Source organism: Salvelinus fontinalis, chromosome 30 (assembly GCF_029448725.1).
Source record: "Salvelinus fontinalis isolate EN_2023a chromosome 30, ASM2944872v1, whole genome shotgun sequence".
NCBI lineage: Eukaryota > Metazoa > Chordata > Actinopteri > Salmoniformes > Salmonidae > Salvelinus > Salvelinus fontinalis.
Window position 1 is genome coordinate 30,952,071 of NC_074694.1, and position 13,910 is coordinate 30,965,980.

The following is a 13,910-nucleotide window of genomic DNA, read 5'->3' on the forward strand; positions in this document are numbered from 1 at the left end:
AATCAGTGTAGATGAAGGGGAGGAGACAGGTTAAAGAATGATTTTTAGAGGTATTGGAGTCAGCATAGGCCAGCATCCCTGTGGAACGCTTTTGACACCTTGTAGAGTCATCAACAAATTGAGGCTGTCCTGAGGGCAAATTGGGGTGCAACTCAATATTAGGTTAGGTGTTCCTAATGTTTTGTACACTCAGTGTATGTTCACTGATTCAACACTTGAAGGGACATGAACACATCAGCGAGTCACACACGCAGGAGAGTCTAATTATAGTGTTGGTGACACACACACACACACCCTCCAACGTGAATAGCATTAATGCATTACAATGTGTCACCAACCCCCTATAGGAATACCCAGCAGGTCACATACATACATTACAGTACATACTTACCCTGTAATTGCGTTGACTGTTCATTACAGTTCCACCCCCTGACCCCTTTTACAACAGGCTTCATTAATGCTCTTTCTATATGGGTTCACGTCCCTCTGACAAGCCTCTTGCAATAAATGTACTTGTTTCGTAACATCAACACTTAATTCAGAAAGTCAGAGATCGGCTGTCTGGTAAACAACAATAAACAAGGTTGCAGGGGTTAAAGCGGGGAGATGAGGCTGAAAATGACTCATCGGCTCCCCAGAGAACATATTAAAGGGATTCCTGTGGGCTGTATTCAGCTCCTCTGGTCTGGATTTTGGTCTGTTTTTGCGGCAGCCATCTTGGATGATGAGTGTTAATAGTGTTTTAATGAGAGGAGAGCGAGTGGGTTGGAGCTGAGATGCGCTGATACCACAGGATGTATCTGGGAGCGGATCAGGGGAGATGAGTTTTTGCGCTACACACACACATGCACATACACGTGTGTGTCTGTGTGTGTGTGTGTGTGTGTGTGTGTGTGTGTGTGTGTGTGTGTGTGTGTGTGTGTGTGTGTGTGTGTGTGTGTGTGTGTGTGTGTGTGTGTGTGTGTGTGTGTGTGTGTGTGTGTGTGTGTGTGTGTGTGTGTGGCTCCTAGACCTGCCTCTATCAGTGTGGAGTTGCGTGGGCGAACAGTGCTCTTATACTCTTTATAATGAACCTACACACACACACACACACACACACACACACACTCACACACACACACACACACACATACACACCTCCTCCTCTTCTTTTGTCTCTCTGACACTAATCGCTGTGGGAGGCTAATGTCTCATCTCCAGTCGTGTAAATGTGAGGGTTCTAACCTCCAATCTACCCTCATCCACAGATCCCTGACAGGGAGCCAGAGAAAGGAAAAATAGGAGGTTATATATAAAAATGATTTAAAGGCCCAATGCAGCCGTTTTTATATATCAATATCAAATCCTTTCTAGGTAACAATTAAGTTGTAGATTGTATTTTCAACCAGCAACTATCAGGAAACAACACTGATCCAATTTTTTTCACACTTGTACAGTGTTAGTTTCATTAGCTATTGTACAATATTATAGAAAACACAGGCAAAACGTAATTTCAACTGCACTGGGCCTTTAATGATTAAGGGAAAATAGTTCTGCTTTTTCAACCACGTGTCGCTGTTCTGATAACATGATCTTATGAGTTCTAATGTATCGGTCCCAGACTCCCAGTCTGATGAACTGGTTATGGTGCTGTAGGGGAAAATACTTGCTCTCCTGTAAATTAGATCTTGGAAATAACTTTAGGTTTGTTTAGATCCACCTGGACAGAATTTCATCTTCCATAGAGGGAGGGCGGTAAGGCAGTTATACGGATTTTAATTGATAAAGACAACACACCCTGTCTAGAAGCTAGGGTATTATGTGTGGGTGTTAGATAGTCCCATACACAGTGGTACGTGTTTACATGTATTTAGAGAGCTGTCCAGATGTAGAGCGATTTCACTGTTTATCTCACAGCCATGTCTCACAGCAATTAGTTATCTCTCTCTCGCCATCCATCCATCTATCTCTCTCTCTGTCTCTCTCTCGCTCTCTCCATCCCTCTCTGTCTCTCTCTCTCCCTCTCATTCCCTCCATATCCCCCCTCTCACCCATCACTCTGATGGCTCACTCGGTGCTCGTCAGGTTCTGTCTGGGTTGATTTCATCAGGACCCAACAGAGACATCTTCTACACAACACCCTCAGCTCTTTCACATCATGTTTAGTTAATTATCTCAAAGAACAACAAAAATCACTCTGTTTTATTTCCCCTGTGCAACATTTTGACGAAGTCAGATGGTAATGTAGAAACATGCACGCATTCTGTGGAAATTGTGTGTGTTTCAGGTTTTCATTTGTGTGTGTGCATGTGTGTGTGTGTGTGTGTGTGTGTGTGTGGCATAAGTGTGTGTGTGTGTGTGTGTGTGTGTGTGTGTGTGTGTGTGTGTGTGTGTGTGTGTGTGTGGCATAAGTGTGTGTGTGTGTGTGTATATGTGTGGCATGAGTGTGTGTGTGTGTGGCATGAGTGTGTGTGTGTGTGTGTGTGTGTGTGTGTGTGTGTGTGGCATGAGTGTGTGTGTGTGTGTGTGTGGCATGAGTGTGTGTTTGTACCTGCATGCATGCATGTGTGTGTGTGTGTCTGTCTGTGTGTTTCTGATTACAGTTCTAGTGCCTAACGCTATTAAATTATCCAGTAGATACAGTTGAAGTCGGAAGTTTACATACACTTATGTTGGAGTCATTAAAACTTGTTTTTCAACCACCACACATTTCTTGTTAACAAACTATAGTTTTGGCAAGTCAGTTAGGACATCTACTTTGTGCCTGACACAAGTAATATTTCCATCAATTGTTTACAGACAGATTATTTCACTTATAGTTCACTGTATCACAATTCCAGTGGGTCAGAAGTTTACATACACTAAGTTGACTGTGCCTTTAAACAGCTTGGACAATTCCAGAAAAGGATGGCATGGCTTTAGAAGCTTCTGATAGGCTAATTGACATAATTTGAGTCATTTGGAGGTGTACCTGTGGATATATTTCAAGGCCTACCTTCAAACTCAGTGCCTCTTTGCTTGACATCATTGGAAAATCAAAAGAAGTCAGCCAAGACCTCAGAAAAAAAATTGTAGACCTCCACAAGTCTGGTTCATCCTTGGGAGCAATTTCCAAACGCCTGAAGGTACCGCGTTCATCTGTACAAACAATAGTACGCAAGTATAAGCATCCTGTGACCACGCAGCCATCATACCGCTCAGGAAAGAGACGCATTCTGTCTCCTAGAGATGAATGTACTTTGGTGCGAAAAGTGCAAATCAATCCCAGAACAACAGCAAAAGACCTTGTGAAGATGCTGGAGGAAACAGGTACAAAAGTATCTATATCCACAGTAAAACGAGTCCTATATTGAGATAACCTGAAAGGTCGTTCAGCAAGGAAGAAGCCACTGCTCCAAAACCGCCATAAAAAAGCCAGACTACGGTTTGCAACTGCACATGGGGACAAAGATCATACTATTTGGAGAAATGTCCTCTGGTCTGATGAAACAAAAATAGAACTGTTTGGCCACAATGACCATCGTTATGTTTGGAGGGAAAAGGGGAAGGTTTGCAAGGCGAAGAACACCATCTCAACCGTGAAGCATGGGGGTGGCAGCATCATGTTGTGGGGGTGCTTTGCTGCAGGAGGGACAGGTGAACTTAACAAAACAGATGGCGTCGTGAGGGAGGAAAATTATGTGGATATATTGAAGCAACATCTCAAGACATCAGTCAGGAAGTTAAAGGTTGGTCATAAATGGGTCTTCCAAATGGGCAATGACCCCAAGCATACTTCCAAAGTTGTGGCAAAATGGCTTAAGGACAACAAAGTCAAGGTATTGGAGTGGCCATCACAAAGCCCTGACCTCAATCCCATAGAACATTTGTGGGCAGAACTGAAAAGGCGTGTGCGAGCAAGGAGGCCTACAAACCTGATTCAGTTACACCAGCTCTGTCAGGAGGAATGGGCCAAAATTCACCCAACTTATTGTGGGAGCTTGTGGAAGGTGTCCGTTTGACCCAAGTTAAACAATTTAAAGACAATGCTACTAAATACTAATTGTGTGTATGTAAACGTCTGACCCACTGGGAATGTGATGAAAGAAATGAAAGCTAAAATAAATCATTCTCTCTGCTATTATTCTGACATTTCGCATTCTTAAAATAAAGTGATGATCCTAAGTGACCTAAGACAGGGAATTTTTACAAGGATTACATTTTAGGAATTGTGAAAAACGGAGTTTAAATGTATTTGGCTAAGGTGTATATAAACTTCTGACTCCCAACTGTATACACTACCGTTCAAAAGTTTGGGGTCACTTAGAAATGTCCTTGATTTTGAAAGAAAAGCACATTTTTTGTCCATTAAAATAACATCAAATTGATCAGAAATACAGTGTTGACATTGTTAATGTTGTAAATGACTATTGTAGCTGGAAACGGCAGATTTTTTATGGAATATCTACATATGCGTACAGAGGCCCATTATCAGCAACCATCACTCCTGTGTTCCAATGGCATGTTGTGTTAGCTAATCCAAGTTTATCATTTTAAAAGGCTAATTGATCATTAGAAAACCCTTTTGCAATTATGTTAGCACAGCTAAAACTGTTGTCCTGATTAAAGAAGCAACAACTGAGCAAGAGGACAAGTACATTAGAGTGTATAGTCTGAGAAACAGAAGCAAGAAAACTGGCCTTCTTTAGACTAGGTTCGATTACAAGCTAAAAATGGCCAGAAACAAATAACTTTCTTTGTCTATTCGTGTTCTGAGAAAACTCTGGCATTCTGGCCTTCTAGGCAGAGTTGCAAAGAAAAAGCCATATCTCAGACTGGCCAATAAAAATAAAAGATTAAGATGGGCAAAAGAACACAGACACTGGACAGAGGAACTCTGCCTAGAAGGCCAGCATCCCAGAGTTGCCTCCTCACTGTTGACGTTGAGACTGGTGTTTTGCGGGTACTATTTAATAAAGCTGCCAATTGAGAACTTGTGAGGCGTCTGTTTCTCAAACTAAACACTCTAATGTACTTGTCCTCTTTCTCAGTTGTGCACCGGGCCTCCCACTCCTCTTTCTATTCTGGTTAGAGACAGTTTGCGATGTTCTGTGAAGGGAGTATTACACAGCGTTGTACGAGATCTTAAGTTTCTTGGCAATCTTTCGCATGGAATATCCTTCATTTCTCAGAACAAGAATAAACTGACGAGTTTCAGAAGAAAGTTCTTGGTTTCTGGCCATTTTGAGCCTGTAATCGAACCCACAAATGCTGATACTCCAGATACTCAACTAGTCTGAAGAAGGGCAGTTTTATTGCTTCTTTAATCAGCACAACCATTTTCAGCTGTGCTAACATAATTGCAAATGTGTTTTCTAATGATCGATTAGCCTTTTAAAATGATAAACTTGTATTAGCTAACACAACGTGCCATTGGAACACAGGAGTGATGGTTGCTGATAATGGGCCTCTGTACACCTATGTAGATATTCAATAAAAAATCCGCCATTTCCAGCTACAATAGTAATTTACAACATTAACAATGTCTACACTCTATTTCTGATCAATCAATCACATGTATTTATTAATTAAGACCTTCTTACATCAGCTGATGTCACAAAGTGCTGTAGAGAAACCCAACCTAAAACCCCAAACAGCAAGCAATGCAGGTGTAGAAGCACGGTGGCTAGGAAAAACTCCCTAGAAAGGGCAGAACCTAGGAAGAAACCTAGAGAGGAACCAGGCTATGGGGGGTGGCCAGTCTTCTTCTGGCTGTGCCAGGTGGAGATTATAACAGAACATGGCCAAGATGTTCAAATGTTCAAAGATGACCAGCAGGGTCAAATAATAATAATCACAGTGGTTGTCGAGGGTGCAACAGGTCAGCACCTCAGGAGTAAATGTCAGTTGGCTTTTCATAGCCGATCATTCAGAGTATCTCTACTACTCCTGCTGTCTCTAGAGAGTTGAAAACAGCAGGTATGGGACAGGTAGCACGTCCGGTGAACAGGTCAGGGTTCCATAGCTGCAGGCAGAACAGTTGAAACTGGAGCAGCAGCACGGCCAGGTGGAATGGGGACAGCAAGGAGTCATCAGGCCAGGTAGTCCTGAGGCATGGTCCTAGAGCTCAGGTCCTCCGAGAGAGAGAACGAAAGAAAGAAAGGGAGAAAAAGAGAAAGAAAGAAAGAGAGATCAGAGAGAGCATACTAAAATTCACACAGGACACCAGATAAGACAGGAGAAATACTCCAGATATAACAGACTGACCATAGCCCCCCGACACATAAACTACTGCAGCATAAGCACTGGAGGCTGAGACAATAGGGGTCGGGAGACACTGTGGCCCCATCCGACGATACCCCCGGACAGGGCCAAACAGGCAGGATACAACACCACCCACTTTACCAAAGCACAGCCCCCACACCATTAGAGGGATACCTTCAACCACCAACTTACCATCCTGAGACAAGGCCAAGTATAGCCCACAAAGATCTCCGCCACGGCACAACCCATGGGGAGGTGCCAACCCGGACAGGAAGATCACGTCAGTGACTCAACTCACTCAAGTGTTGCACCCCTCCGAGGGACGGCATGGAAGAGCACCAGTAAGCCAGTGATTCAGCCCCTGTAATAGGGTTATAGGCAAAGAATCCCAGTGGAGAGAGGGGAACCGGCCAGGCAGAGACAGCAAGGGTGGTTCGTTGCTCCAGAGCCTTTCCGTTCACCTTCACACTCCTGGGCCAGACACTCAATCATATGACCCACTGAAGAGATGAGTCTTCAATAAAGACAAAGGTTGAGACTGAGTCTGTGTCTCTCACATGGGTAGGCAGACCATTCCATAAAAATGGAGCTCTATAGGAGAAAGCCCTGCCTCCAGCTGTTTGCTTAGAAATTCTAGGGACAATAAGGAGGCCTGCGTCTTGTGACCGTAGTGTACGTGTAGGTATGTACGGCAGGACCAAATCCGAAAGATAGGTAGGAGCAAGGCCATGTAATGCTTTGTAGGTTAGCAGTAAAACCTTGAAATCAGCCCTTGCCTTAACAGGAAGCCAGTGTAGAGAGGCTGATCAATTTGATGTTATTTTAATGGAGAAAAAATTTGCTTTTCTTTCAAAAACAAGGACATTTCTAAGCGAACCCAAACTTTTGAACAGTAGTGTACATGTTATCTCTCCATTTGTGTCCCCTTTTTGTCCATTTCTCTGCTTTGAGAAAATCATAGATTTTTTCAAATGTAATAGATCAAGATTATATGAATGATAGAATGATGTCTGTTCTGAGGTTTGGGTCTTAAAAATGTTTGGTCTTGTAAAAACACACATCAGAGATTATATTAGTCTATAACAGATTCATTTTGTGTGTGTGTAATATACGTATATGTTGATTTCTACTTATAATACGTTATCAGCGTGACAAAAATGATCACCAATACAGCCTTCCTGTCATCACAGATCTCATATAAGGCATGTGATACTCTGCTCTCCACCGGTCACAAACACAGATAGAAGAATCAACCAAACCTCAACCATGACCTGCCCTCCTATTCTCTCCTGTGATAGGTGGACGACCTAAAGGCCAAGCTGGCCGCCCAGGAGGTGGAGCTCAAGCAGAAGAACGAAGATGCTGATAGGCTGATCCAGGTAGTCGGTGTGGAAACAGAGAAGGTGGGTGCTACTGTTAAACATTGGTGGTGGTGGGGGGGATCGAGTTCCCCCATCATTCCCTAAACAATGTATTGTCAAGTGCTTTGAGCATCTGGATATTGCAATCCACATTTTCTAAAGCATTCTTGTGAATCACTTTGAGACTTTGTGAGAAGCATTGCTGCATACTACAATAATTCCTACATCCTTTTTCTTTTGATCCATGACCAGGTGTCTAAAGAGAAGACTGTGGCGGATGAGGAGGAAGAGAAGGTGGCGGACATAGCGGTGGTGGTCACAGGGAAACAGAGAGACTGTGAGAAGGATCTGGCCAAGGCTGAACCAGCCCTCATAGCAGCACAGGAGGCCCTTAACACTCTCAATAAGGTGCACACACATGCATGCACACACAAACACACTCACAGTTTGATACCTTATGGGTTTCATTTCCACTATATCAGATTTGATCTGGAATTATGGTATTTTCCCCCAAAAATGTACTAAAATATTCACGGCTCAATGTCCAGCGGTCTCTTACTAACTAACCCTGTAGCCGTTCTCTGTGGGTTTTATATGAGAGAGCTGTGGGATTCACTAAGCACCTGAGTGATTTAAGGTGTTCTGTGTTCACCCAACCATAACGGACATCTCTTTCCCAGCTAGGCTACCCTCTAAAGATTCCAATTAGTAATCCCTGTTGTCTTCTTCTTCTTCTTCTTCTTCTTCTTCTTCTTCTTCTTCTCAAAGTCAGCAAACTGTTCCTATTTTTATAAGCCTGCTTTTTTTTCTAGAATGCCCTGACTGAACTGCTGATTAATTGCTGACTTACCTACTTTACTTTTTAATACCTACTTTATTGAAAAGTGTATTTACTGTGATACAGTATGTGGTTGTCGCCCCTATCTTAAGATGAATGCACTAACTGTGAGTCACTCTGGATAAGAGCACCTGTTAAATTACTAAAATATCATATAAATGTAACTGTAGTCCTTTGAATGAAATCCAATTTTTCGTCTTTTTTTTATTCATCCTTCCCTTTGCACTGAATAACCTGGCAGAGGGGAAGTCCTTCAAGTGCATTCCAGTTTTTAATCTGTCATTGCCTCTATCCCTCCTTCTTATTTTTCATAATAGCCTGGTCAAGCGGATGTCCTCCAAATGCACTCTCTATTTCAATCCATTCTTCCTTCACTCCATCTCTCCCTCCAGAACAACCTGACTGAGCTGAAGTCCTTTGGTTCTCCTGTGGTGGCTGTGACCAACGTGACCGCCGCGGTCATGGTTCTGATGGCCCCGGGTGGTCGGGTTCCTAAGGACCGTAGTTGGAAGGCTGCCAAGGTGATGATGGCCAAAGTAGATGCCTTCCTGGACTCCCTGGTCCATTTCAACAAGCAGAACATCCCAGAGTCCTGCCTCAAGGCCATACAGCCCTATCTACAGGTAGAGTACAGTCTTACCTACTGGTAGAGTACAGTCTTACCTACTGGTAGAGTACAGTCTTACCTACTGGTAGAGTACAGTCATACAGCCTTACCTGCTGGTAGAGTACAGCCATGCAGCTTTACCTACTGGTAAAGTACAGTCATGCAGCGTTACTTACTGGTACGGTCATACAGCCTTAACTACTGCTACAGTCATATAGCCTTACTACTGGTAGAGTACAGCCATACAGCCATACATACTGGTAGAGTACAGCCTTATCTACTGGTAGAATACAGTCATACAGCCTTACCTACTGGGACAGTCATACAGCCTTACCTACTGGTTGAGTACAGCCTTACCTACTGGTAAAGTACAGTCATACAGCCTTACCTACGGGTACAGTCATACAGCCATACCTACTGGTACAGTCATACAGCCTTCTAGTACAGTCATACAGCCTTACCAACTGTTACAGTCATACAGCCTTACCTACTGGTACAGTCATACAGCATTACCTACTGGTAGACTACAATCATGCTGCCCTACCTACTAGTAGACTACAGTCATACTGCCTTACCTACTGGTAGACTACAGTCATACTGCCTTACCTAGTGGTAGACTATAGTCATATTGCCTTACCTACTGGTAAAGGACAGCCATACAGCCTTGCATGCTGGTGGATTACAATCATACAGCTTTACCTACTGGTAGAGTACAGTCATACAGCCATACCTACTGGTAGAGTACAGTCATGCAGCCTTACCTACTGGTACAGTCACACAGCCGTACCTACAGTACTGGTACAGTCACACAGCCTTACCTACTGGTACAGTCATACAGCCTTACCTACTGGTACAGTCACACAGCCTTACCAGCTGGTACAGTCACACAGCCTTACCTACTGGTACAGTCACACAGCCTTACCAACTGGTACAGTCACACAGTCCTACTTACTGGTACAGTCACACAGCCGTACCTACCGGTACAGTCATACAGCTCTAACTACTGTTAGAGTACAGTCACACAGCCCTAACTACTAGTCACTGGTAGAGTACAGCCATACAGCCTTACCTACTGGTTGAGTACAGCCTTACCTACTGGTAAAGTACAGTCATACAGCCTTACCTACTGGTACAGTCATACAGCCTTCTAGTACAGTCATACAGCCTTACCAACTGTTACAGTCATACAGCCTTACCTACTGGTAGACTACAGTCATACTGCCTTATCTACTGGTAGTGTACATTTATACTGCCTTACCTACTGGTAAAGGACATCCATGCAGCCTTGAATACTGGTAGATTACAACCATACAGCTTTACCTACTGGTAGAGTACAGCCATACCTACTGGTACAGTCATACAGCCATACCTACTGGTAGAGTACAGTCGTACAGCCTTACCTACTGGTACAGTCACACAGCCGTACCTAAAGTACTGGTACAGTCACATAGCCTTACCTACTGGTACAGTCATACAGCCTTATCAACTGATACAGCCACACAGCCTTACCAACGGGTACAGTCACACAGCCTTACCAACTGGTACAGTCACACAGCCTTACCAACTGGTACAGCCATACAGCCTTACCTACTGGTATAATCATACAGCCTTACCTACTAGTAGAGTACAGTCATACAGCCTTACCTACTAGTAGAATACAGCCATACAGCCTTACCTACTGGTACAGTCGCACTGCCGTACTTACTTGTACAGTCACACAGCCGTACCTACAGTACTGGTACAGTCACACTGCCATACCTACTGGTAAGGTCACACTGCCATACCTACTGGTACAGTCACACTGCTATACCTGCTGGTACAGTCACACAGCCGTACCTACCGGTACAGTCACACAGCCGTACCTACCGGTACAGTCACACAGCCGTACCTACCGGTACAGTCACACAGCGGTACCTACCGGTACAGTCGCACAGCCGTACATACTGGTGCAGTCGCACTGCCATACCTACTGGTACAGTCACACAGCCGTACCTACTGGTACAGTCACACAGCCGTACCTACTGGTACAGTCGCACAGCCTTACCTACTGGTACAGTCGCACAGCCTTACCTACTGGTACAGCCATACAGCCTTACCTACTGGTACAGTCATACAGCCTTACCTACTGGTACAGTCATACAGCCTTACCTACTTGCAAAGTACAGTCATACAGCCTTACCTACTAGTAAAATACAGCCATACAGCCTTACCTACTGGTACAGTCACACAGCCTTACCTACTGGTGCAGTCACACAGCCTTACCTACTGGTGCAGTCCCACAGCCTTACCTACTGGTACAGTCATACAGCCTTACCTACTTGCAAAGTACAGTCATACAGCCTTACCTACTAGTAAAATACAGTCACACAGCCGTACCTACCGTTACAGTCACACAGCCGTACCTACTGGTACAGTCACACAGCCGTACATACTGGTGCAGTCACATTGCCATACCTACTGGTACAGTCACACAGCCTTACCTACTGGTACAGTCACACAGCCGTACCTACTGGTACAGTCACACAGCCGTACCTACTGGTACAGTCACACAGCCGTACCTACTGGTACAGTCGCACAGCCGTACCTACTGGTACAGTCGCACAGCCTTACCTACTGGTACAGTCACACAGCCTTACCTACTGGTACAGCCATACAGCCTTACCTACTGGTACAGTCATACAGCCTTACCTACTGGTACAGTCATACAGCCTTACCTACTTGCAAAGTACAGTCATACAGCCTTACCTACTAGTAAAATACAGCCATACAGCCGTACCTACTGGTACAGTCACACAGCCGTACCTACTGGTACAGTCACACAGCCGTACCTACTGGTACAGTCACACAGCCGTACCTACTGGTACAGTCACACAGTCGTACCTACTGGTACAGTCACACAGCCGTACCTACTGGTGCAGTCACACAACCGTACCTACTGGTGCAGTCACACAGCCTTACCTACTGGTACAGTCACACAGCCGTACCTACTATTACAGTCACACAGCCGTACCTACTGGTACAGTCACACAGCCGTACCTACCGGTACAGTCACACAGCCGTACCTACCGGTACAGTCACACAGCCGTACCTACCGGTACAGTCACACAGCCGTACCTACTGGTACAGTCGCACAGCCGTACCTACTGGTACAGTCGCACAGCCTTACCTACTGGTACAGTCACACAGCCTTACCTACTGGTACAGCCATACAGCCTTACCTACTGGTACAGTCATACAGCCTTACCTACTGGTACAGTCATACAGCCTTACCTACTTGCAAAGTACAGTCATACAGCCTTACCTACTAGTAAAATACAGCCATACAGCCGTACCTACTGGTACAGTCACACAGCCGTACCTACTGGTACAGTCACACAGCCGTACCTACTGGTACAGTCACACAGCCGTACCTACTGGTACAGTCACACAGTCGTACCTACTGGTACAGTCACACAGCCGTACCTACTGGTGCAGTCACACAACCGTACCTACTGGTGCAGTCACACAGCCTTACCTACTGGTACAGTCACACAGCCGTACCTACTATTACAGTCACACAGCCGTACCTACTGGTACAGTCACACAGCCGTACCTACCGGTACAGTCACACAGCCGTACCTACCGGTACAGTCACACAGCCGTACCTACCGGTACAGTCACACAGCCGTACCTACCGGTACAGTCACACAGCCGTACCTACCGGTACAGTCACACAGCCGTACCTACCGGTACAGTCACACAGCCGTACCTACCGGTACAGTCACACAACCGTACCTACCGGTACAGTCACACAGCCGTACCTACCGGTACAGTCACACAGCGGTACCTACCGGTACAGTCACACAGCCGTACCTACCGGTACAGTCACACAGCCGTACCTACCGGTACAGTCACACAGCCGTACCTACCGGTACAGTCACACAGCCGTACCTACCGGTACAGTCACACAGCCGTACCTACCGGTACAGTCACACAGCCGTACCTACTGGTACAGTCACACATGCTTACCTTCTGTTTTATTTTAGTAAATTTGATTGAGAATTATTCAGTGATGATAGTATCATATTATTGTGATACTTTATTAAACCGTCTCTTGAGGAAGGTGGGAGTGCTGAATCTGAGAGTTCCCCGAACTCAACATGCAAGACCAGTTGTACTTCCAGCTTGCATAACCTCGGACATGATGTCAAGCAGCACATTTTAATTGAACGTGTTAATCGTGTTCCTCCACCCCATGCCACACTGCAGGACCCAGAGTTCCAGCCCGAACTAGTGGCCTCTAAGTCCAACGCTGCGGCGGGCCTCTGCTCCTGGGTCCTAAACATCGTCAAGTTCTACCAGGTGTTCTGTGAGGTGGAGCCCAAGAGACAGGCTCTGAGCAAGGCCAACGCTGAGCTGGCTGCAGCCCAGGAAAAACTCACAGTCATCAAGACCAAGATCAACGTGAGTTAACCTAACACTGATCAGGTTGAATCTGATTTAGAAACAGTTCTTAGACTTGGTTTTATGGTCCACTACATCATGGTATCAGATCTAATTACTCTAATTACGTAATAATAAATTGTATGTTTCTTTAAGGGAGTATAAAATACATTCTATTCAGAGGCTGTTATATGCATCAAGAAATACATCTCAAGATGACAATCCCAATAGCTGTAAATAATAGCTGTGAGTCAAAGCCTATTGTTTATTTGACATTCAGACCCTCATCCTCAGCAGCCTCTATGCAGTCCCTCGTTATGAAGTCAGATCATGTAGCAGCCCTGCCGTAGCAGCCGCCTTGCTGTCTGCCAACGTCCAACCCTGAAGAGATTCTAGTTTGGACTCTAATAAGTTCCAAACCCACTTTTTTCCGCCTGTCATTTGTTCAGCTGTCAGCCAA

At 45.0% G+C, this 13,910-nt stretch overlaps 1 protein-coding gene across 1 annotated transcript in view; it reads left to right on the forward strand.

Annotated features, from left to right (window-relative positions):
- Positions 1 to 13,910, forward strand: part of dnah9 (dynein, axonemal, heavy chain 9) — a 130,601-nt gene that overhangs the window by 67,247 nt on the left and 49,444 nt on the right. Inside the window, exons 53-56 of the mRNA XM_055890440.1 lie at positions 7,521 to 7,625; positions 7,836 to 7,991; positions 8,814 to 9,044; positions 13,277 to 13,471. Coding sequence (XP_055746415.1) covers positions 7,521 to 7,625; positions 7,836 to 7,991; positions 8,814 to 9,044; positions 13,277 to 13,471 — 687 coding nt within the window. The remainder of the gene's footprint in view (positions 1 to 7,520; positions 7,626 to 7,835; positions 7,992 to 8,813; positions 9,045 to 13,276; positions 13,472 to 13,910) is intronic.